This window comes from Nelumbo nucifera, chromosome 7 (genome assembly GCF_055504915.1).
Source record: "Nelumbo nucifera cultivar China Antique chromosome 7, China Antique-T2T, whole genome shotgun sequence".
NCBI classification, from domain to species: domain Eukaryota; kingdom Viridiplantae; phylum Streptophyta; class Magnoliopsida; order Proteales; family Nelumbonaceae; genus Nelumbo; species Nelumbo nucifera.
Window position 1 is genome coordinate 25,327,188 of NC_142655.1, and position 24,283 is coordinate 25,351,470.

At 36.1% G+C, this 24,283-nt stretch overlaps 1 protein-coding gene across 1 annotated transcript; it reads left to right on the forward strand.

Annotated features, from left to right (window-relative positions):
• The first annotated feature begins 20 nt into the window (after positions 1-20).
• Positions 21-14,890, forward strand: LOC104593461 (respiratory burst oxidase homolog protein A-like). The gene is made up of 14 exons (XM_010253306.3): positions 21-988; positions 1,108-1,267; positions 1,375-1,423; positions 2,083-2,196; positions 3,004-3,426; positions 9,185-9,568; positions 9,725-9,820; positions 10,745-10,860; positions 11,612-11,779; positions 11,870-12,029; positions 12,753-12,950; positions 13,050-13,178; positions 13,844-13,922; positions 14,065-14,890. The coding sequence occupies exons 1-14, from the start codon at positions 337-339 to the stop codon at positions 14,172-14,174; spliced, it is 2,838 nt and encodes a 945-aa protein (XP_010251608.1). The 5' UTR covers positions 21-336; the 3' UTR covers positions 14,175-14,890.
• The last annotated feature ends 9,393 nt before the right edge of the window (positions 14,891-24,283 follow it).

Sequence of the window (24,283 nt, forward strand, 5' to 3'; positions counted from 1 at the left end):
TAAAGACAATCTTCAATCCTAGCCTTGGCCTTGGTCCCTGGCTCCCTGCAGCGTTCGCACTAGCAGTGGCTCTCTGTTTCAAGCTTTGTCTTTTTCGTGGTCGTCCCCTCACTCTTTTTATTTCCATTTTAGTCCCACTCAAAAGACATCTCTGGTTCTCTCTCTCTCTCTCTCGTTTTAGCTGCGGCCACCGCGTAAATGTCTTTTCGGAGGGATTCCGGACGCGTCCGATGGCTTCTCTCCTTTAAATAATTGGTAAAGCCGAATACTTTTGTTAGACCCTCTCCAGTCTCCACCACAGCACAGAATTACAGAGCGTGGGATTTTCCACTAATAATGAGGGGCCTCCCGAAACACGAACGCCGATGGGCGTCAGATACAGTTCCAGCTAAAACATTCAGTGGATCGTCGTCGCCTGGAACGGAATACGGGTCAGCGGAGGAGTTCGTTGAGGTGACGCTTGATTTCCAGGGCGATGATACCATCGTTCTCCGGAGCGTCGAACCGGCTACTGTGCTTGACATCGATGCGGAAGTCTCCGCTGGGAGTGAGACTCCAGCGTCATCGAGATCGCCGTCGATTAGGCGGAGTTCTTCGAATCGGTTACGTCAGTTCTCTCAGGAATTGAAAGCTGAAGCTGTGGCCAAAGCCAGGCAGTTCTCGCAGGAGCTTAAAGCCGAGCTTAGGAGGTTCTCGTGGGGCCATGGCCATGCGTCTCGGGCACAATCTTCTTCGCCATCCTCGGCCGCCCAGAATGCTGCCGGCGCTAGCTCCGGATTAGACTCGGCTTTGGCCGCTCGGGCTCTCCGGAAGCAGCGAGCTCAGCTCGATCGAACAAAATCTGGTGCTCAGAAAGCGCTCCGAGGGCTGAGGTTCATTAGCAACACCAGTAACCAAGGCGTCGATGCCTGGAACGAAGTTCAGAACAACTTCGATAAGCTTGCCAAGGACGGCTTTCTCCACCGTTCAGATTTCGCACAATGCATAGGTTTTCTTCTTCTTTTTTTACTTTCCGGTTTTATCATCAATTCTTCGGAATTCTACTTAAGTTGCTGCTATATTTATCATTTTTTGTTATATTGATTCCATCTTTTGCGTCGTTTGAAGGAATGAGGGATTCAAAGGAGTTTGCGTTGGAACTTTTCGATGCATTGAGTAGGAGGAGACGGTTGAAGGTCGACAAGATCAGTAGAGAAGAGCTTCACGGATTCTGGTGTCAAATTACCGATCAGAGTTTCGATTCACGTCTCCAAATCTTCTTCGACATGTATGCACTATAATTAACACGAAATCATTTCTCCTTTAATTTCTGTTTATCATAATCTTTCTTTCTAAATAATATATTTAACTTAACTCGTACATCATATGCTGCAGGGTTAACAAGAACGAAGACGGACGAATCACAGAAGAAGAAGTGAAAGAGGTATAGGATCAGTAGGACCTCGTCCTCATCTCTCCAATTCTCCATCCATTTTTTCCCTTTTTTATTACCACTAATTACTACTTTAACCAGCAAACAACTCGATCAATCAACCTCGGTGAAGTGTAATTAATTATTCATTATTGATTTCTTCTACAAATTATGCTCGTCGTAGCAAGAAGCATAATTAATAAACTATTAGTAAAATCACTCTGTCAGATTCCTGCGAGATAGAAATCGGGCCGCTGACCGTTTCCGGCAGATAAACACTTGGAGCTGAGACATAAAATATGGGGTTTGTGCTAAAATAAGCATCACGTAGATAGGATTTGGTGGACTTAAATCAGCGAAAATACCAAAACCAACAACTCCAACCTGCCCATTGCTAAGAAAGAAAGAAACTAAAAGATCAACGTCTGACTCTGACCCTCTCTTTACTTCTGAAAATTGTGATTTAAATTTCCCTTTGTCAAAAAATGAATATCCAAATGGAACCAAATTCTGGAAAACGAGTGAGGTCATTTTCAGGAGGGTAGGTTAAGGGTATAATGGGAATTTAAATGGTGTCTTTTGCTTTTTCTTTCTTTCTTTCTTTAATAATTTGTTATTATCTACTACTATTACTAATAATAATAACTTGTCATGATTTTTTTTTTCTGTAGATTATCATGTTAAGTGCTTCTGCAAATAAATTGTCGAGGCTGAAGGAACAGGCGGAGGAATATGCAGCCTTGATCATGGAGGAGTTGGATCCAGAAGGCCTTGGTTACATCGAGGTGGGTGATCCTTAGCTACGTAGGTTATAAAGCTATACAAGTAATTATCATGCATTGTTATTATTATGATTTAATTAAGCCCAGAACGAATTGGGTGTCTGGATCGAGCACTTATTGATCAAATCTTTTAAAAATTGGTGGTGCTTGAGAGTTAGACTTTTTCTTTTAGATCATTTAATAATTCGACCAATGACGAAGTTCTTTGTTTTATGAAGAGACAGAGAGAGAGAGAGAGCCACTATGAGATGAATAATGGCTTCTAATTAAGTCTTGACTTTGGAGAAAAAAAAATATATATACAGTAAACAAGTTCAAGTCTGGCTCTCGTTTTCTTGTTTCAAGTTAGCATGCATATGATATTCGAACTTGAACAGCTGTCCGTTCTTATATAATTCTTTCTTTTTTCACATAATAAAAAAAGAGAGGAGAAAGGGAAAGGAGATGAGCAAAGAAATTATCAATGGAAGTAGGGTATAAGTGTAACGTTTTGGGTGAGGGTATTTTGGTAATTGTGGGAAGTCCACTGTTTTTTTATCTGACGTGGCGGGTCAGTGGACAATGGGGGAGAGCTGGTTCCCATGATTCCATGTGGAATGCGTAATACGCACTCTTGCACTAACACAGGGCGTGCTCGAGTGGGCAGCCAAATGAGTAGGGACTGTAGCAGAGCTGCTTATGATTGTGATCATCATGGGTCAGGTCAAATTTGTGATTTCAGATAATATATAATTTTGAATTTTTGATGGGTTGGTTTGCTACTTTGCTTTGTTGCATTGCGTGATGGATGGTGGGTGGTGGGTGATGCAGCTTTGGCAGCTGGAGACGTTGCTGCTGCAGAAGGACACGTACCTGAATTACAGCCAGGCCTTGAGCTACACGAGCCAGGCGCTGAGCCAGAACCTGCAGGGGCTGAGGAAACGGAGCCGGATTCAGAGGGTGAGCACCAAGGTGATGTACTACCTGGAGGATAACTGGAAGAGGCTGTTGGTGTTGGCGTTGTGGGTGTGCATCATGGCCGGTCTGTTCTTCTGGAAGTTCTTTCAGTACAAGCAGAAGTATGCCTTCAAGGTCATGGGCTACTGCCTCCTCACGGCCAAGGGCGCCGCTGAGACCTTGAAGTTCAACATGGCTCTCATCCTGTTACCCGTTTGTAGGAACACCATCACCTGGCTCAGGTCCACCAAGCTCGCCCTGCTCGTTCCCTTCGACGATAACATCAATTTTCACAAGGTACCCTCCACTCTTCTCTTTCCTCTTTTTCTTTTCCATGACGCCATGTTAGATGGGTTCCAAGAGTAATTGCACTCACTATCTTTTAACCAAAAAGATAAATAGGGGACTGAATAGGATAACATATCATGTAGAAGAAGTTCTACAGAGCCTAATCACAGCCCAAATGGATGAAAAATAGGCAGCGACTTAGAATGACGGGTTAAACTTAGCAATCAGGTTGACAAATAATGTTTGAGGAGTACTGGTCTGGATTTTTTTTTTTTTTTTGCATGATTCCTTTTGAATTCCAATCAGATGATAAAGAATAAATTGTCACGTAAGCGCGTGATTTTTTTCTTAAAGTACTGCTTTATGAACTTGTAAGTTCTAATACATATATGGAGGTTGTTGACTTTGGATTTGGTACTAGGCAGCAAAGGTTGACCTGAAAATTATTACTTTCTTTTATTGTTTGTGAGTTGTAATATAGGGGTGAGGGTTTTTTCTTTTAGTTATTATATAGAACTAAAGAATGTTTTTTCTTTTTTTTTTTATCTAAATAATTATATTATATTATAACTATATGAGGAAATTTTAATAAGGGGAGATTAATATTAAAGGAAAGGTGATGGACATTGGTGATCTATTTTGACCCTCTAGTTACTTATAAATGGGCATAAGACATAATTATAACGAAGAAGAAGAGTAGCTGATTCTAGGATTTTAGAACAAACTAATTTACATTATGCTATCTTTTAAAGTCTTGGTTTGGTGATGTTGAATATCAACAGTATTGTTTGGCAATGTTTTGAAAACTGGTCCGAGGTTGAACTGTTTTTACCTCTAGGTCGTGGGTCACTGGTTTAACTGTCCGGGATATATACACGTTTTCATTGGTATCCTGTCTAGTGTCTTCTAGTAAAGGCGTTTTCACTGTTATCCTCTCTAGTGTCTTATGATGCTTAATGATGCTTATTTGTATTAAACAATAAAAAACAATTGTAACATTATATTATGGGGTAAGTTGCTAAAACCTTTCCTAAAGTTTTTGGTTGTTGCTGAAACTTCCTTTGAAGTTTGGTAATTGTAATCACCTCTCTTGAACTTGCTGATATAATTGTAAGTAGACTCCCTCCAATAGAATGTTGTAAAAAAAGGCATGCAAATATCCAAAATATCCATACAGTTACTTTCAGCAAAAATGCTTATTTTTCAAAATTTCTTTTTATATGAATCACTATTTCAAACCCTTCCAATCTCTATTTTGAAATTGATTTATTTTTTAAATTTGCCCTTTATATCAATCACTCAAAGGTAAAGCTACAACTTCAAATTCTCTTTGTTTTTGTTGTTCATAAAGTTTGTATTGTTTTATTTTTCATATATAGAAACCAGCCTCAATAATAACTACATGGGTATTTTGGAAATTCCCATGACTTTTTTAGAAGATTCTACCTAAGGTTGTCAATGGACTGGTTTTGGATTGGACTCCGTCCAGTCCAAAATCAATTTGGACGGATTGGATGGACCAATCAAGTCCAAAATATTTATTAGATTGGATTGGACTTGGTTCGTCCATAACAAATTTATATTGGATTGGGTTGGATTAAGTCAATATCTAGCCCATTGATATAAGATAAGAATATATGTGTCAATGGACTGGGTTTGGGTTAAAACCAATCTAAATCAAAATGAATTTAAACAGATTGAATGGTCCAGACATTGAATTGGATCGGTCTAAATTGGTCCAAAAATATTCATTGGATTGGATTAGACTTGGTCCATTTATAATGGACTCACATTGGACTGGATCGGATTGGACCAAATCCAGCCCAATTGACCCCTAATTCTATCAAAGGGGGTCTAATTGCAACTGTATTAGAAAGTTCAGGAAAGATGATTGCAAATACTAAACTTAATGGGAGATTTCAGCAATGGTTAGAAAATTTAGGAGAGGTTTCAGCAATTTGCCCTTATATTATGTGGCCAAACCTTTTTTTTCTTACAATACCAAACACCACCAAAATTGGTGGACCTTACCTGTTCCCACCCATTAATATCTTGTGATGTGATGTAATACCTATAAAAGACAATTGTTTATACATGAAAAAACACTAGGCACCAATTGAGGGTTGATTGTTGATGTATTAGCTGGTTTGTTTCGAGTGTTAATGTTAAATCGAATCCTGCACCCAGCACTTTAGAGAAAAAAAGGGTCAAGAGGAAAATTATTAATGGTGCATGGTACCAAATACAAAAAAGAAAAAAAAGAAAAAAAGAAAACGCATTAGGTCATATTATTGTTTGCAGACATGGTATATTACTAGTAAGCCTCAAGTTGAACAATTAAAGATGAATGTGCATTTTGTGATACCAGTATTGTGAAACATGTCTTTGTTTATAGAATAGCTCATTTTTTATGGATACACACGTATGTTTGATTTGTTATTCTATAATTTTTAAATAAAACATATTTATGCATATTAGATAAAATTTTCTTTGGAGTCGAAACGGACATCCCCATACCATGCCGATTTCTTGTTTACTAAAAAGATGTTCGGGTTTCTTGAAGAAAATTTTAAATTTGCAAGTAATATCAGGTTTTCCCAAATAATGTCATTTTCTTCTGGCTAAAAAAAAAATAGTCGTAAGAAAAACATTTGCCTTTTCTTATTTTATTTTATTTGTTGTGCACAGCATTTGCCTTCATTTGAAGTAAAAATCTTTAGCATGTTAGATTGGAACGAAATTGCCTTTTCTATTTTCTGTGTAGATGTGAAGAAAAAAGAAAAAAATCATTAGCGTATTAGCTTGAAAAATGGGAATAAGATGTGGGAATGCAGTCAGCTGATCCAAATGTGAAAACGAACCATGTCAACGCATGCAACTCCAAAATTGCTTTCAATCAAAGACGTATTGAACAGGTTAAGTAACAGGCCACACCACATGTGCAAAACACGTCGCATCCTATTTATATGGACTTTAGCTCCTATCATAAAAGAGGTAAACATTTAATACGGTGGATTTTAAAGCCACCTCACCGAAAAGTACAAAAATTTAGAAAACAAGGAAATATGGTCATATCATCTCTACCCTCTTTCGGCCTTTCCTCTTTTATAGGAGTAAAAGTTTTTTCATTTCTATGGATCACTGACATGTCCTGTCCACTCCTGTTGGTGGGTCATGTATTCACGTGGCCCATTATATATGCCTTGTTTGTGACCCAACATATGCACACGAATGGTCCTAATTGGTCCTATGGATTTTAACTTATTGTCCATATATATGTTATTACCTATCCCAATATGTCAACATAACCATGTCAACACGAGAAAGTTTTGGCTTTGGCTGTCCATGTTATGTGTTATTGCAGAGAGAGCCTTGTGTGGATAGAAGAGGCTGTACAGCATAGCTGGTTTTTTTTTTCAAACATTTAAAGTTTATCCTTAGTATGGAGTCTCACATGTTGACTGACATGTGTAATATGATATAAAATTACTACCCATTCTTTTCTTTCTATTTCTTTTTATAAGGAGATTTACTTGGTGAACTTCTTTCAACTTTTTGGAGTCATTTATAAGTATATTTGAATAAGTAGGGTTCTAAACCTATTTGCTCTAATCTTTCTGGTTACTCATCTAAAAATTCAAAATTTCACACATTTTTTTTTGGACATATTGTTCCTTGGCCCCAACTTTGCTCCATACAACATTATTAGCTTTACAATTATTTATTATTTTTTTTACTTTTAACTTGAGTTTTATTTTCCTATCATCCTTCTATGATTCTAGGAACAATATCCTCTTGAATCACTTGTTTTTTTTCGTTTTGTTAAAGAACCAAGGTGATAGAGTAGTTACATTGACTAAAGCACCCTTACTCTTGTTTTAATTATGGGAGTGTTCAATACTATGGCCATGGAAAATGTGGTGTATTTGAAATGAAGGTTTTGGAATTCACTATACACTCTCTACTTTCATACTTTGGTATGTTCCAAAGCATTTGAATTAAAAATATAAGGGCAAAATCTCAATTAGTACCCTGTACTGTCATTTTGGTCTCCGAACTTTAAAATGTGATAAGTCAATATCCAAACCTTCAAAGTATGTCAATCTAGTACCAACCGTTAAGTGGCATTTGAAAAGACACAAATGCCCTTCAAGTATCATTTAATTTTCTTTATAAACCATCCAAATGTTGATAAAAAATGAATAGTCTCAAATCCTTGCTTCTTCTATTCAAGAAAGTTGGGGTTACGAGAATGTCCACTGAGATGGGACCCAAACTTTCTTAAATAGAAGAGGCAACGATTTGAGACTGTTCATTTTTTATCAACATTTGGATGGTTAATAAAGAGAATTAGATGACACTTGAAGGGCATTTGTGTCTTTTCAAATGCCACTTAATGGTTTATTAACGAATTGGTTAACGACAGATACTAGATTGGCATAGTTTTGAAGTTTGGGTATTGAATTGTCATTTGTCACATTTTAAAGTTCAGGCACTAGGCCCAAAGTACATAGTACTATTCGGGGATTTTACCAAAATATAAATAGGAAAAATTCTAATTTAGTATCTTGGACTTTGGGGGTAGTGTCAAATTAGTACCTGAACTTTCAAATGTGTTATTGTAGTACCCAAACTTTCAAAAAGTATCAAGTTGGTCCTTGTCGTTAACCACCCTCAACTTATTCCTATTCCATGGAGCCAAGTTAATATCCATATGGATTGGTCAAGCACTATGCATCTGGTTTTTGTTCGGCTCCGACACATCAGTTGAGGACAGAAGGAATTCCATGACGCATTGGTATTGCTACCATCTTCTACAGTTGAATTTGTAGTGGCAAAACACTATCTTTAGTGTTAACTGACTGGTTGCCACACCAAATTGGGGGAGCACACTATGTGGTTATTTTTATTGAATGGAAATTTTCTAAGCCATTTTAATAGGAATCAGAATTTGGGGAGCACACAAATAGAGGAAATCAAAGGTTCAAAACAGAACTGAATAGCGCATGCAATCAGTATTTTTCTTTTATTTGTTCTTTTTTACTGACAAGCAGAATAATTACAACTATTCCAGAAGAAAATTAGAGGCTGCACCACATTTGTATTCTTCCCAAAGAGCCCGTCTGAGTCGTTTGCGGCAACTGCATTTCAAGAGTTCATCATAACCAACTTGATATCGGAAGTAGTTACTAGTTAGAGATCAAATATCAATCATAAGAAAATTAGCGTTTAATGGTTTTAGACCAATTTAACACTTTTTAAAAATTTGGATATTGCAGTGATATGTTTAAAAATTTGGGTACTAACTTGACAATACCCCCAAAGTTCAGTTAATAAAGTAGAATTTTCACATATGAATATTACTATCAAATTATATCAAAATCAATGTTTACATTAAGTATCTAAATCCACCATATTTTACGTTTAGAATTAGCCACAGCCCATTCTATTACACACCACATCACAGACAGCCATAATGAATTTTTGACACCCCTAGAACACTGCTTCTTCCTTCAAGCAATATTTAGTATGGATGGAGCAAAGGGACTATATCGCGTACTTGGTCTGTGTTGCTCCTTTTCTTCCTTCCTCTCTCTCTAATCAATTTCAATTATACAAATTGTTTTAGAACTCACATTTCTTATATCCTTTATATTGATGATCTGCATCTTTATTAATTATTCAAGGCACATCACATCCTTAATTACATTTGCTGAATTATCTACCCTAAAAATATATACATTTTGTCGTATCGTTTCTGGTACAGACAATAGCGGCAGCAATTGTAGTTGGCGTCATTCTTCACGCTGGGAACCACCTCAGCTGCGACTTCCCACGGCTTATTCATGCTTCTGCCCATGACTATGAACACTTGATAGACGACTTTGGGAGCCACAAGCCCACCTACATGAAACTCGTCCGAGGCGTCGAAGGTATCACTGGAATTCTGATGGTGCTGTGCATGGCCGTGGCTTTCACACTTGCGACGCGGTGGTTCAGGCGGAACGTTGTTAAATTCCCCAAGCCCTTCGACAGGCTGACAGGTTTCAACGCATTCTGGTACTCTCACCATCTTCTTGTCCTCGTCTACTTTATGCTCGTCGCCCACGGCTTCTTTCTCTACCTCGTCCATAAATGGTACCTCAAGACGGTAACAACTAGAAACCCTCCTTCGCTCTACTTCTCTATTGAATTTAAAACTACACATATTGCATTATTAGCTTGCAGTGGTTTCTTTCTTATATACAGGTTCTAAATTAGTTGCTTAATTTATTGATGGTTAATATTGTGTTTGTAAAATCTGCAGACATGGATGTATCTAGCTATTCCTGTTTTGCTTTATGCCGGAGAAAGGACACTGAGATTCTTCCGGTCTGGCTTTTACTCTGTCCACCTTCTGAAGGTAATCACTGATCAAAAGTCAAAAACTGATGAGTCACTTTGGCCTACTAGCATCATCTTTTGCTAGGGACTTGGGACTCGAAATTGGCCCAATTTGAAGCCACAATAAATGTATGCTAGGTGTTTGAGCCTTTGGGGCACTGATCCATATTCTAGAACGGGAAGTGCTGAGCACTTTTCCAGTTTTGCGTGGCCGTAGATCTACATTTCTCGGTTGTTTGTAGACGTTCGGATGGATGAGTGGAAGAACCAGAAGAGAAAGGAATAAAAAATGAATCTATTGGAAAGAGCCTGGGAGTAGTTCCGACTTCCATGGGTGATAAAATGAGGAAAAATAGACTATGATGGTTTTGTCACTTGCAGAGAAGAACATCTACAGCATGTTTGTGAAGAAGTGATTTGAGGGGTCTAAAAGAGCTTAGGGGCAGACCAAAAAGGAATGAGTTGAAGTAGTGAGAAATGATCCAAGGGCCCATAATTTAACAATAGATATAGCACTGAACAGAGTGGAATGGCAAACAGGATCCACGCAACTGATTATATACTTGGGAGTTGGGATAGGCTTAGTTGAGTTGAGAGTTCTGAATTGATATGAAATTTGGAAAAAAGGAACAGAACATTAGTTCTAAATGCAATAATCCCAAGTACTAGCATCCAAGTTACCCAATGTAATAGCAAAAGTGTCTTTCTAATGTTTCTGGAGCATTGTGCATAAACAAGATGTGGTGTTGATTCTGTGGGCGATGCATGTTGGTTGTTCTCTGGTTTGGCTATTTAGTCTATCCAATTTTGTCCTCTGTTGACTGGTTTTACTTGTTCATTACCTTATTTTTGGTAAAAGAGTTCTTTATTACTTATTTAAGCTCTTATATTGCTTTTTTGAATTACTGTTTACATATTTGACTTTTGTTATTTAAATTTTCAGGTTGCTATTTATCCTGGTAATGTCCTTACTCTGCAAATGTACAAACCTCCCCTATTCCATTATAAAAGTGGCCAGTACATGTTTGTCCAGTGCCCTGCTGTTTCTCCATTTGAGTGGTAATTCTCACATTACCTTATGTTTTGCATATATCCCATTCAATGTAGATATTGAATATCATCTGTTTCTGCATACGATCTTTTTCACATTACCTCCTGAGATGCAAATGAAAGCACTGATTTCCTTTTTAGGTGAACTGTAATGATCAAAAGCTTAATTGAATTTGGATCTTTTTTCTATTCTTAAAAGAAGGTAATAGGGATGCTGAAAATGTATATTGTGATTATCAATTTATCATCTTGGTTAAGTTCTTGCTTAAATACCTCTTCTTTTTTCTTCTTCATAAGAACATATGAAATGTTTGATGTTGCAAATGGCTAGGCTTATTTAGACAAGATATGTAATTCAGACATATAAGTTTTAAACTTAAGATTCTTACAGTGACTAATAGAGAGGCCTTTGCTGACTCAGCCCTTGGTTTTGGATTTTGGACCCCCTTTTCACCAAAAACATAGCAACCACTGTTTAACTTGCCCTCCAGGAAAAGTAAGGGAAAAGCGAAAAACAAAACAAGGAAAAAAAGATAAAAAAGGTCCTCTGTGTTTTGCATTTCTTTGGAATATTCAAAATTCTGTCTATAGGCTTGTTATTTATGATCATGATAAGCAATCCAACCAAGAAAACAAAAGTAACATGGGTGATATGCTGGTTTTACTTGTCTATAGGCTTGTTGGCCTAGATGACTTCTTTTGTGTATAATTTATGTATTATGCTGATATGCTGTTGTAAACATTAATTTTCATATTACAGGCATCCATTTTCAATTACTTCAGCTCCTGATGATAACTACTTGAGCATTCATATCCGGCAGTTGGGTGACTGGACACAAGAGCTCAAGAGGGTTTTTTCAGAAGCTTGTGAGCCGCCTGTTGGTGGAAAAAGTGGTCTTCTTAGAGCTGATGAAACAACCAAGAAAAGGTACATACCATGATTGCAATTTTGTTAAATTAAATATCTTTCTTTTGTCGTTTTGTGGAATGCTGATTCTTTATACTCATCAAATTATAGTTTGCCAAAGCTCTTAATTGACGGGCCCTATGGAGCTCCAGCACAAGACTACCAGAAATATGATGTCCTGTTGCTTGTTGGGCTTGGAATTGGAGCAACGCCTTTCATCAGTATTCTGAAAGATTTGCTCAACAGTATAGTCAAGATGGAAGAGCTTGCAGTAAGTAAACCTAAATCTTAAAGAGATTGAAGCAACAAAATTCTTATATCATTTATTTGATTCACATAAGCTCATAAACTATTTAAATTATACTTTTTTGCCATTTGCCCTCTGTCTTCATTGCTTAATGTATTGTCTCCTTTGAAACTTAGTGGTCCAACATAATTAGATCATTATCAGGTCTAGTCAGTACTTTTTGTCCTACTTTTCATGCTCTACAGTTGTAAGTTGGCACAGTAAGTAGTTGAAATCCAACCTAATTAAATGATCATAACTGTATGAATAATAAACTAAGCCTTGTCCCAACTATATGGGGTTGGTTACATGGATCCTGTTATGCCATTTTGCTCTTTTAGGACTATTCACAGCATTTTGCTTTGATTGTCTGAATGAGTATATTGATGGAATGGTGTTGGTTAATTGGTTATCTTATAGGGGTGTAAGTTGGGTACCCAATTTAAAGATTTTCCATTACATTGTGCATGGGCCCTTGGTCTGGGCCCCTTCAAAATTTTACAAATGCTAAACCCAGGCCCACCCAAGTTGCATGCCTAGTTATCTAGGACATTATGTTGGTGCAACTCTTCTAAGAGTAGTCTAATTTTCTCATCCTGATCCAGAAGACTTTTAAAATATGAAGTTTTTTAAGAATTTACTTTTGTTAAAATGGAATGCTTTCATTTAGAGATACTGATATTAGAAACTTATTTTCCTACTTTTTAGGATTCGATTTTGGATTTCAGTAGGACAACAGATCAGAGTGTTGGAACCTTGGATTCATCCTCTACTAGCAAGAGCTCGCAAAAGGGAAGAAAGATCTTGAAGACAACAAATGCCTATTTCTACTGGGTAACTAGGGAACAGGGTTCCTTTGACTGGTTCAAAGGGGTCATGAATGAAGTTGCTGAGCTTGATCAGAGGGTAAGAATATATATAAAAATTGACAATCTGTCTCCTTTATTTTTGTTTCATTATTAAGATTCTCAAGGTGGTTCTTTATCTATAATATTTATACTTCAGGGTGTGATTGAGATGCACAACTACTTGACGAGTGTATATGAGGAAGGTGATGCCCGTTCTGCTCTCATCACAATGGTTCAGGCCCTCAACCATGCCAAGAATGGAGTTGACATTGTTTCTGGGACTAGAGTAAGAATCATGATACCTTCAATGATTTAGTTTATGAATTTATTTCATCTTGTTGAGTTGCATGATGCATGCTAATATTCTTTGGTAAATTGTGATGCTGCAATTGAATGCTATTAACAACACATTGTACCACTTACTTTCATCCTGGTATCTGAACACGTTAGTTACTTGATTTTTATTTATTTATTTTTTATTTCTAAGTTCTGAAGTTGTTGGGTCCATCTTTTATGAGGTATTGGGTCAGCTCTCTTTAATGGGTAGAGTATGGGGATCCGAAAAGAGTCAATTTACATCATTCTCGACTCTTTAAGATTGGCTTTCTAGTTCTAGCTCATTAGCAACCGTACCGACGGTTTCACATCCAATGACTATTCACTTAGAATGAACAACAGTGTAGTTCAATTGCCAAATACCTTGACGTAATAATTAAATTGTACATCAAAGTAATCTTGCAAAGTTTCTTGAAAGGGCATATCATGTCAGATCTAAAATTGTTTTTTCTTTTACCGAATTACTTCTTTTCCATTTTTGAGAAATGGTAGCAACTGTCTGCTAGAACACCCTTTAGAGGCCACATGCTTAACACCATATGCAGGCATCTGATGTGGGGTAACTACAAAACCAGATATCTTCAAGATACTAACAGAACTAAATTGTCAATTCAGGTGAGGACTCACTTTGCTAGGCCAAACTGGAAGAAGGTGTTCTCTAGAATATGCTCGAAGCATCCCAATGCCAAGATAGGTGTGTTACAGAGCATCAACATCCGAATCGATTTACTCTGTTTTTCTTCTATTTATTTTAACTTCAATTTTACATTTCCCCTCTCTTCTAATTGGAGAAAATATTTCTGAGTATATTGGTGTGAACGTGATCTCTTTGACAGGAGTTTTCTACTGCGGGATGCCAGTGTTAGCTCAAGAATTGAGGAAGCTCTGCCAGGTATACAACCAAAAAGGTTCTACCAAGTTCGAATTCCACAAGGAACATTTCTGAAGTTTGAGTTGCATTTTAACTCATATTCTCCACTCTTCTCCCACTCCGTCTCCTCTACCTCCCCAGTCACCACTAATCAATTACCCTCTACCAAAGCGCGTGTAGAGTCTGCCTCAATAAAAAAGGAAAGAATGAGTCAATGTCCAGTTGTGAATGAAAGAATGATACATAAGAATATTTACTTTATATACAGATAACATAAAGTATGTAACAAGCACAACCGAAGAAACGATTAATGGTCGGTGAGCTTGTCTGGGTTTGGATGAAGAAAGAGTGGCTCTGCACCTTACACACGGCAGTAAAGAAGGGAATGACGGGCCTGTCGAGCTCTTGGGAGGGGATGACAAGATATTGTGTAGGGAGTGCGATACAGCTGCATTAGAGGAGTTGACCTTGTAGAAAAGGAAAAAGGTTGACACTTTATAATGTTAAGCTTTCAGTGCGAGATGGTTGTCTCCCAAGTGGATGAATATATCATATGTGATATGTGTGTCTGTGGATCGGAAGGGTTGTTTGTTTGATCATTTCTTCTAGAACTAGAAAGCTTCCCTCTGTCCAGCCCCCCTTTTTTTTGGTTCAGAATGATGCTGACAGCTGAAACAATACATGGATGTGTATCTTTTACTGTGGAGCTTTTCCAATTTTCTTACACCAAAGAAAAGAAAAATTGTAAATGAAAATTTACCATTTATATAAATACATAGTTGAGTTTGTAACATGGCGTATTTGATCCAAAGTTTACTAGATATCTATTTGCTTTTCTTTTTTGTTTGTGAAATTGAATAAATAGATTCTTGTGAATGTGGGTGGCGCAGAAATCCACCGATCAAGGACACAACCTTGCGGTAGGGGTGCTTACGGTTCGGTTAACCGAACCGTGGGGCTCATTTTGTAATCGAACCGGTAGTACCGGTTTTAAGAAAAACTGGTAATCGAAACCTATTGGTTAATCGGTTGATCGGTTTTTTATTTTTTACAATATATTATGAATATATATATATATATATATAAATATATAATAAAAAATTATAAATAAATAAATAAATATATAATATTATATTTTAAATAATAAATAATATATCATATATTATAAATATATATCTTTATATATATAATGCATATTTATTAATTTATAGTTACGAAAAATATATATAATATGCATAAATATATAAGAATATATATATACTGGTTGATTCGGTTAATCGCTGATTTTCTGTATTGGTTAATTAAAACCGAACCGGTACCTTCTGTTTTTTGAAAACACCAAACCGAAATTTTGGTTTTTTTGCTCACCCCTATTAGCAGTTCTTATTTGGGAGTGCTTATTTGAAAAGAAATAAAAAAAAAGTGATTATTGAATAAGTGTTTAAAATTAAGTGCTTATTCTAATAAGCACTTATAAATATTTAGTGAAACAAACACATGCGTAATATAGATATTTTCAAAATGATGTGGTGGGCTAAGATAGGCTAGAAAGGAAATAGCTACTTATTGAATAAACCCTTAAAAATAAGCCCAAAATTTGGGTAATTCCGGCTTCTTAGAATAAGCACTTGTTTTGAGTATATTTCTCATTTCCCAAACGCAAATAAATACTTATATTAATATGGTCCTGACTCAAAATAAATGCTTATTTGAATAAATATTTACTTTTAAACACTCTCAATTTTGCGTTAGCACTCCTGAAAGAACAAGGCACAATGGACAAAGATCTTGTGGTGGAGTTTTGGGCCCCAAAGAAGTAATCAGTGTCACAGTGGCGGTGGGTGGGTTTGTGATGATGACACATCTGTCAAATGAGGGAACCCACTGGGCATTGGCTTGGCTATATGTTCAAGCTCACACCCCCATCGGTCATATGGCATTATCTGATAATGGTGACTCACAATTCTGTGGTCCATCCCATGGTTTTTTCATCCAATGTTTTTTTTAAATTGCTGAAACCTCCCGTTTGGTAATGGCAATCACTTCTCTTGAATTTTTTGATACAGTTGCAAGTACATCCTACAAACTTTTATAAAGAAACACAAAAATGTCTAAAATACCTATAGGCTGGTTTTTACAGAAAAACAATACAACTATATAAACAACAAAAAAATAGAGAATTTTAAGTTGCACTTTTATGTTTCAACGATTGATATAAAGAGCAAATTTAGAAAATAAATCAATTTCAGAAAAGAGATTATAAGATTTATATGGAGAAAAAATTTGGAAAAATAAGCATTTTGGTCAAAAGTAACAGCATAGGTATTTTTGGACATTTTCATGGGCTTTTTTAGAAGATTCTAACAAAGGGAGTCTACTTGAACTATGTCAGAAAGTTCAGGAAAGGTGATTGCAATTACCAAACTTCAAGGGAGGTTTCAACAACCAGAAACTTCAGGGGAGATGTAAATATAAATTTTGGTAATTATTTCATGAACACAGGTAGGGGTGTCAATTGGGCTGGATTTGGTCCAATTCGATCCAGTCCAATGTGAGTCCATTATAAATGGACCAGGTCCAATCCAATCCAATGAATGTTTTGGACCGGTCCAATTTAATGTCTGGACCATCCAATCTGTTTAAATTCATTTTGATTTAGATTGGTTTCAACCCAAACTCAGTCCATTGACACATATATTCATATCTTATATCAATGGACCAGTTATTGGCTTAATCCAACCCAATTCAATATAAATTTGTTACGGACGGACCAGGTCCAATCCAATCTAGTAAATATTTTGGACCGGATTGGTCCAATCCAATATGTCTTGTTGGTTCATCCAATCCATCCAAATTGATTTTAGACTGGATGGGGTCCAATCCAAAACCCGTCCATTGACACCCTTAAACACGGGCAGGTGCTCTGAACTGCTTTTTTTTTCATGAATACAGAATAAGGAAGGAGTAGAGTTGGGGAACTCTTTTAATTTTGAGCTCTAAATTAATTTCCCACATTTAAGATTTTCCTTTTCTTTTGGGTAAATTGCTAAAACCTCTCCTAGAGTTTCTGACCATTGCTAAAACCTCCTTGAAATTTAGTAATTGCAATCACTTCTCGTGAACTTTCTAATACAGTTGCAAGTATACCCCTCTGATAGAATCTTCTAAAAAAGGACACAAAAATGCTCAAAATACTCATGCAGTTACTACTAAGGCTGATTTCTGCAAAAAAAAAAAAAAGAAAAACAACACAAACTTTATTAACAATAAAAACAAAGAGAATTTAAAGCTACAGCCCTTTGAGCGATTGATTTTATGGGCAATTTTGAAAAATATATCAATTTTATAAAAGAGATAAGAAGGGTTAGGATAGTGATTCATATGAAGAGAAAATTTGCAAAAATAAACATTTTTGTCAAAAGTTAAGTATTTTAGACATTTTTATACCTCTTTTTTAGAAGATTCTACCAGAGGGTCAACTATATCACAAGATTCAGGGGAGGTTTCAGCAATATACCCTTTTTTTGCCATTTACTTAAGAGTAGGAAGCATGCTGGGCAGATTCCATTCCAGGTTTTCTCCCCAAACTTAATCTAGTTAGACCCATCGTCAATGACTTATATATCTCAACAAAATCGAATTTGGGCGGTCTGTAATTGGTACTATTAACTCAGCTTTGATGATTCCCCATTGCAGGCCTTGGATTGTATCTCTATGCCTGAAAACTCTATTTTTTTTGATAAATACTTGAAAACTATATTAGTGTTCCTCATTATAAAAAGAATTAGGTGTCTCTGTGGTGGGCCTAAAGGATTTCGGCATTGATGAATGAAGTGTATATAGTATATGCACTGGCAGTTGTCTTGGGTTATGGGGTGCCAGCATGGGCCTTAAATCTCTTTTGGGGTTGGCCTGATGAGTTTTAAATGTTTCAAGAGTTGGGCTTTGGTAAAGAAACACATTATCCCAATAAGGCAGTTTCTTAGAGGCCAGGCTATGGTCCGAGTCACAAGGCAGTTCTGTATGCATAGTTTTTGGCAAATTGGGCGATGGTCAGCATTTCAACACCATTACTCCACTAATAAGTTCCTCAAGTAGGGAAGCAATTTGTGGGCTGAGTTGGTCAAATCCAATAAGAAAAATTGGATTGGGTTCAAATGGGTTAGAGCTGAGAAGTATGATCCCTAATTGGCTACAATCAAGGAAGCCATTGGCATTATTTTTGGAAAGTAAAAAGAAGAAAGGAAATTGGGCCAACCTAAGACCAACCCAACCAGTCAACCAGATGTCACCATTGGGTTGGGTTGGATTAGGGGGGAGGAGTTTTAGATTGGGACGATGGGCTAAGGTTGACTATATGGGGTTTAGTGTTGACTTTGACTTTATAACCCGTGTTGACATACAACCCTACCTTCAAGTCTCTCCCTCTACTTTAGCTAATTGTCAATAAACTCTGCCTACAGCAGCTCCATCTTGTGTTTTCAATCACCAAATTTCAGTGCCAGTGCCAGAGGATACATTTTTCTTTTTCTTTTGAAACTTTAACTCAAATTAGACAGAATTAGACCTGTTCATGGGCCAGATAGCCCAATGACCCGGCCATTATTTTTTAGGTTTGGACAAAATTTCAGGCATGTGACAGGCTTGGGCTTTAAATACCAGGCCTGGTCATTTTTGGGGACGGTCTCGGGCTTTTTCAAATAAGTCCATCCTGATATTATTACATATAATAAAGAAACATTTATGTTATATATAATATATATTTATTCCTTAAATTATTAATAAATATAGATTTACTATTAGGAAATATAAATTAGTTTATTAATTTGTTAAATTATTATTAAATTAATATAAATATTAATTTATAAAAGTACGTTGAAAATAAGACATTTTGTGTACAAGTCAAGTATCGAGCTTTATATAAGGGCCAAACTCAGATTCAAGATTTAGGCGTGATGGTCGAGCCAAACTTAGGCTTAGGCTTACATATTTTCTATTGATAAAGAGACAAAACCTGGACCAATCCAGCCCATAAACAAGCCTAAACAGAACTAAGTTCAGCCATTAGAAAATCTTAACATAGCCCGTAGGTTGATCAGTTCAATCGGGGGCTACAGTTTGGACTCTAGAGTTCAAAAAATTCATAATTTCATAGTTCTACCATAGAACTTGGCTCTGTTGGTTATTAGACTATATGGGAATATTGTCTTGTAAGAAATTCTTGAAATTCCCAGTTTGCTTTGGAAAAACCCTTTTGAGTATTTTAACCGGGTCCGAACCAATTTCAAGTCAAGTTTATAATTAGAAATATCTTGCAGCCTTGCATCTGTGCATGCTTATGTTCGCACAGTCACTTACAGCCTTGCATTGAAAATATTTCTCATAAAAAATATATATATATAAGTATATAGATATTCCTAATGCATGGTGTAAAATGCTATGTGAATAGTGTGAGCATTAGGGGTGGCAAAGCTTTTCACGAGCTGTTCGAGCTCGGCTTGGCTCGGTTTCAGTCGAGTTCGAGTCTACTAGAACTCGGCTCGTGAGGCATGTGAGCCGACTCGAATATATATATATATATATATATATATATATATATAATAAAATTATAGAAAATAATATATATAATAAACTTATTATAATTCTTAATTTTTTAAATATAAAATAATAAAATTATATATAGTTTTTATTTTTATAATAAAATATATAGTAAAATATTTTTATAAAATATAAAATGAATCGAGCTCGAGCTCAAGGTTCTGGCTCGAACCGAGCTCAACCTGGTACTATTTGGCTCGGCTCGAATCCACCCCTAGTGAGTACTGAAGCCGATCTGACATGTGATTTTAAACATTTTAAAATCTCCAAATTACCCTCTGACACTATTTCTTGTTTTCTTCTTTGAGACTGAACCAAAGCAACGGTGGTCTTTTTCTTTCCTACTCTCGCTTCCCTCTTGGTCCCAACCATAAATAAAATAAAATTTAATTTTATTTTTGCCTCCTCTTATTCTTGTTTCCCAACAATTGGGTGAATTAAACAAAATCGTAAAGAAGAATATTGATCCCTAACGAACTACTCATCGTCTTTAACAACCCTACCTTCATGTTCTCTAGCACCGTCCCAAGCGCATGTTGCCAGGGGGACCCAGGGAGCCATTCCCCCCTATAGCCCAAAAATCCCTAATTATGACCCTTTTTAATGTATACTTTCCTCCTCCTCCACCCCAATGGCCCATCCATGTTTATTGGCCTCTCTTCCTATCTATTTTAAGTTGGGAAAATCTATGATGCAGAAAAGATATGGTATGGAAAGAGTTTTGATCAATTAAAACCCACCCATGAATTTTGATAAATAACACCATATTCCCTACCACATTTATGATTCTGGTTTATTGGTCAATTGTTTTTCGGATATCATATCTTTTCCATATCATTTGGCCGCATACATTAAATGTTTTTTCTCCGCCTATGTCGGGTTTTCATTTTACAACACTCCCTGAAATGGGTACTTCACCAATGATATGTAATGGTACCATATCCAATACATCGGGATTTGATCACTATTGACAATACCACTGTGTGCCCTGATCTCTATTTCGCTCCATCCTAGAACATACTTCCCTTTTTCACAGTGGATGTTAAAGCAATGTTTTCAAAACCAAACTGGAAAAATTGGAAACCAGTCTGGTTACCTGACCAGTTCCCGTTTCACCCCAGAATTGTCTTTTGGTAAAAACCATTGATTTAATCAGTGAACCATTGACCCAGGTGGTCAAATCGTTCGAACCTTTGACCTGGACAATTGTTTTGGCCCTTTTTTTATTTTTTTTTGTCACAGCGGGTCATTCATTCAGTTCGAACCGTTGGACCTTTCGACCTGAAAACCAAACTCATTTAATTTTAAAAACCTTGTGTTAAAACTTAAAACCACCTCATTTAACATTTAAAAATTTTCAAGAAAACAAGAGATGTGGCTGAATCATCAACCATGAAAAAGTGGAAGTATGAATGGAAATACATATTTCCAGGATGGAGCAAGAGACGTGACCATTCAGGAACGTCACAAATGAGTTCCTAGCCCATAAGGAAGTCAGAATTATCAAGAAATAGAACAAGAAACGTGACCATCATATCCTCCTATTAGTTAGTACTAGATGAAGCAAAAACTCATTTGGCAGAACATTAGAGGCTTAGAGCAAGCAATTGAACATTTCTTTTTTAACTTCCCTCTAAAAACTAAGACGTCGATCCCATCAATGATGCTTGCAATTTGGCTAAATGTAAACACATGGGCACTAGAACGTTAAGCAACCTGCAAATGGTACAACTTCCAACATCTATATTCTCTGCAAAGAAATGCATTATAGCTTCCAAGATCGGCACAACAATCGCAGATTCCAGTCAACGTTGTTGGGATGATGAGTTTTTCTTATCTATATTTTCTCCAAAGAAATGCCCTCTAACTCAACCAATTGATTGTTGTGAAATTTTGTAGAGCGACATCCGATAGTATCAGTTGAATTGTGGCCATTAAAGATTGTAAATTTGTTTTTATTGTTAATGAATCTTTTATTTGTTAATGCCATGGAAGAAGAAGGAGGAGGAAGGAAGAAATATGGACAACTTAGTAATTTTATTATCCACTAAGTAAGGCCAATTGTGCTCAACTAAGGTGTCACTTTTCAGAAGTTTAGGTATTGTAGTGACTCCTTTGTTCAGGTACCAAGGTGTGACCATATAACTGACCACCGCATGAGAAGATAACACCTGTCCATATACACGCAAAACACTTTGGCATGTGTGGAGAATTAACATAGGGGTGTTAAGCCTCACCGTTAGCTCCCAAAAAAATTTCAAAGTCAATTTCAGAAAAAGTTCTCTCTTCTTTGTCCCTAAACCCGTCTTTGTCTCCAAGTACTGTTCATCTCTGAAATTTTAATCACCATCTCCTCATTTCTCCCTCATTCTCTCTCTGCATCTCTGAACTTCTTTCTCTTTATTTTTGAACACTACTCACTGTTTAAAAGTTTGAAACCCTAATCACTTCTCTGAACCTTATCTTCCCAACTTGTAATTCGATTTTCTCAACTTATTGGAACCTGATTATCCCCAGCATTTGCAACTACCATCATTCTAGTCTCATTGGTGCTACTACAGGTGAGTCTTTCAAAATTTCTCTAAGTTCTCTGTTTAATTTATAATTTTACCTTATTCCCCCTTGTTGTTTCTGGTTGAAGGCATAGGGTACTGGTAAGACAACTTCCCTAAGTTTCTTTTATTGGATTTTAGATGTCTCTTGTTATTTCTTTAATGGATAACATCCATTTTGTTTATTTCTTCTTTTTTAGTTCTAAATGGGAATGCTAGGCTGGTTAATTGGATGGCTCACAAACCAATCAATTCCAATATATGCGTTGAAATATATGTGCCCAAGATTATTTACATTAATCTCAACCCTGAGAACAATAGATCCACTAGTTAGGTGTATATTTCCAAATGATTGAGAGCTGTCATATAATGACTTAATCATAGTGCTCTGAGAAACACTTTTGCTTCCTATCCACCCAACATCATGTTGAGAAAGTATTGTGCCAAGAAGAAAATGATGTATCAATATATAATATAGGAAAAACTGTTGTTTATTAGTTACTAGGTCTATTAATGTACCCATGGTTGCTTCCTCTAATGCAACTGAAACTTGAATAGTTGATATGGAAATAAACAACAATGCATATGCTAGTCTGATATGTGGCATTTGTAGAAGATATTCATATTTAAAATTTAAGTTGTATGATTGCATCTTATTTTTTTATTCATTTTGCATAATTGGTAAGAATATCTGGAATATGTCTACTGAAATATGTGAACCATCATTGCAAATGTCCACACAAGCCAAACACTACCCCAAAGATATCCAGTCAAGATAATGATAATAAAAGACAAGATGGACTTCACCTATGCGAGTAGAAAATGTAACTATCTTGGATGGGGTATCCCTTATAATTTTAATGAGGTGTTTGAATTGGCACATCAGCACATGCATCAAATAGATGGATAAGTGGACTAGTAGAAGAAAGTGGATTGAAGAGAAAGAGGTTCTAGAACAATTTGAGAAGGAAATATTAGTATTAGAGGGCACCTTTTTAGTCACTGTCATTTTATTGATAATGGTTTTAGTTTTTTATAGTAGATTTTTAAATGTATGCTCATAAAGTATGGCAATTAATTTATGTTACCAATGTAGTTAAGGTGACTTTAAATCACTAAATTGGAATGGAATCATATTGACTATCCATTTTGTGAGCTTTGATTGATATTAGTTTTGATTGGTATAGTAAACTTACTTATTACAAGTTGCTTTAATTGTGAAAAAACTCCAAAGTGGTGCTAAAAACAAACTATTAGCATGGTTTTATTTCTCCAATGGAATGAATGCTTTGAATGGTTTCAATACAATCTTGGCATCTTTAATATCGAATCATTATAAGCAAAATGATACTGTAAATAGACTTGATGTGACATCTTTCAAGAAGCCCCACATGTTATAATGGCAGTTAAATTGTAAAAACTAACTTTTTTTCATTAACCATTCACTTTAATACTCAAAATATTGCCATCTCTTGAGATTATAAGCCAAAATGCATCAGATGCTTAAAGTGATTCAATTATTGTGGCTTTGTTTGTGAACAAAAAACCCCCAAAGTCCAAGTTTACTTAAAAAAAAAGAAAGAAATGTGAGAAGAAGCCAATACAAACTATGAAGAAGACATAAATAAAATATATCAAACAAGGATATTGACACATTTGAAAATATACCCTCGTAAATTTGTCACTCATTTTTGTTATCTTGTTCTTCTGATGGCACATGAGTATTTGTTATCATGACTAAAGAGTGATAAAGAATCTTGAAAAGTCTGAGCTCGTTCAAACTTCGGAAGGAGAAGATTCCAAATAGTAGACCGTTGGTCCAAATGTTTAGTGGTAAAAAAGCTTGAAAAGCAATGAAAATAGAACATTCCAAAATCCAAAGTTAGAGAGCAGTTCGATGAAATCAATATGAAACCCCCAAGTGATATAAAATATTAACTTAAAAAACATAACATTTTTTTAAAGAGCATAAAATCTGTTTCATTAAAAGACTAACATGTAGTATAGGTAGATTCAATGATAGCAATATGATGG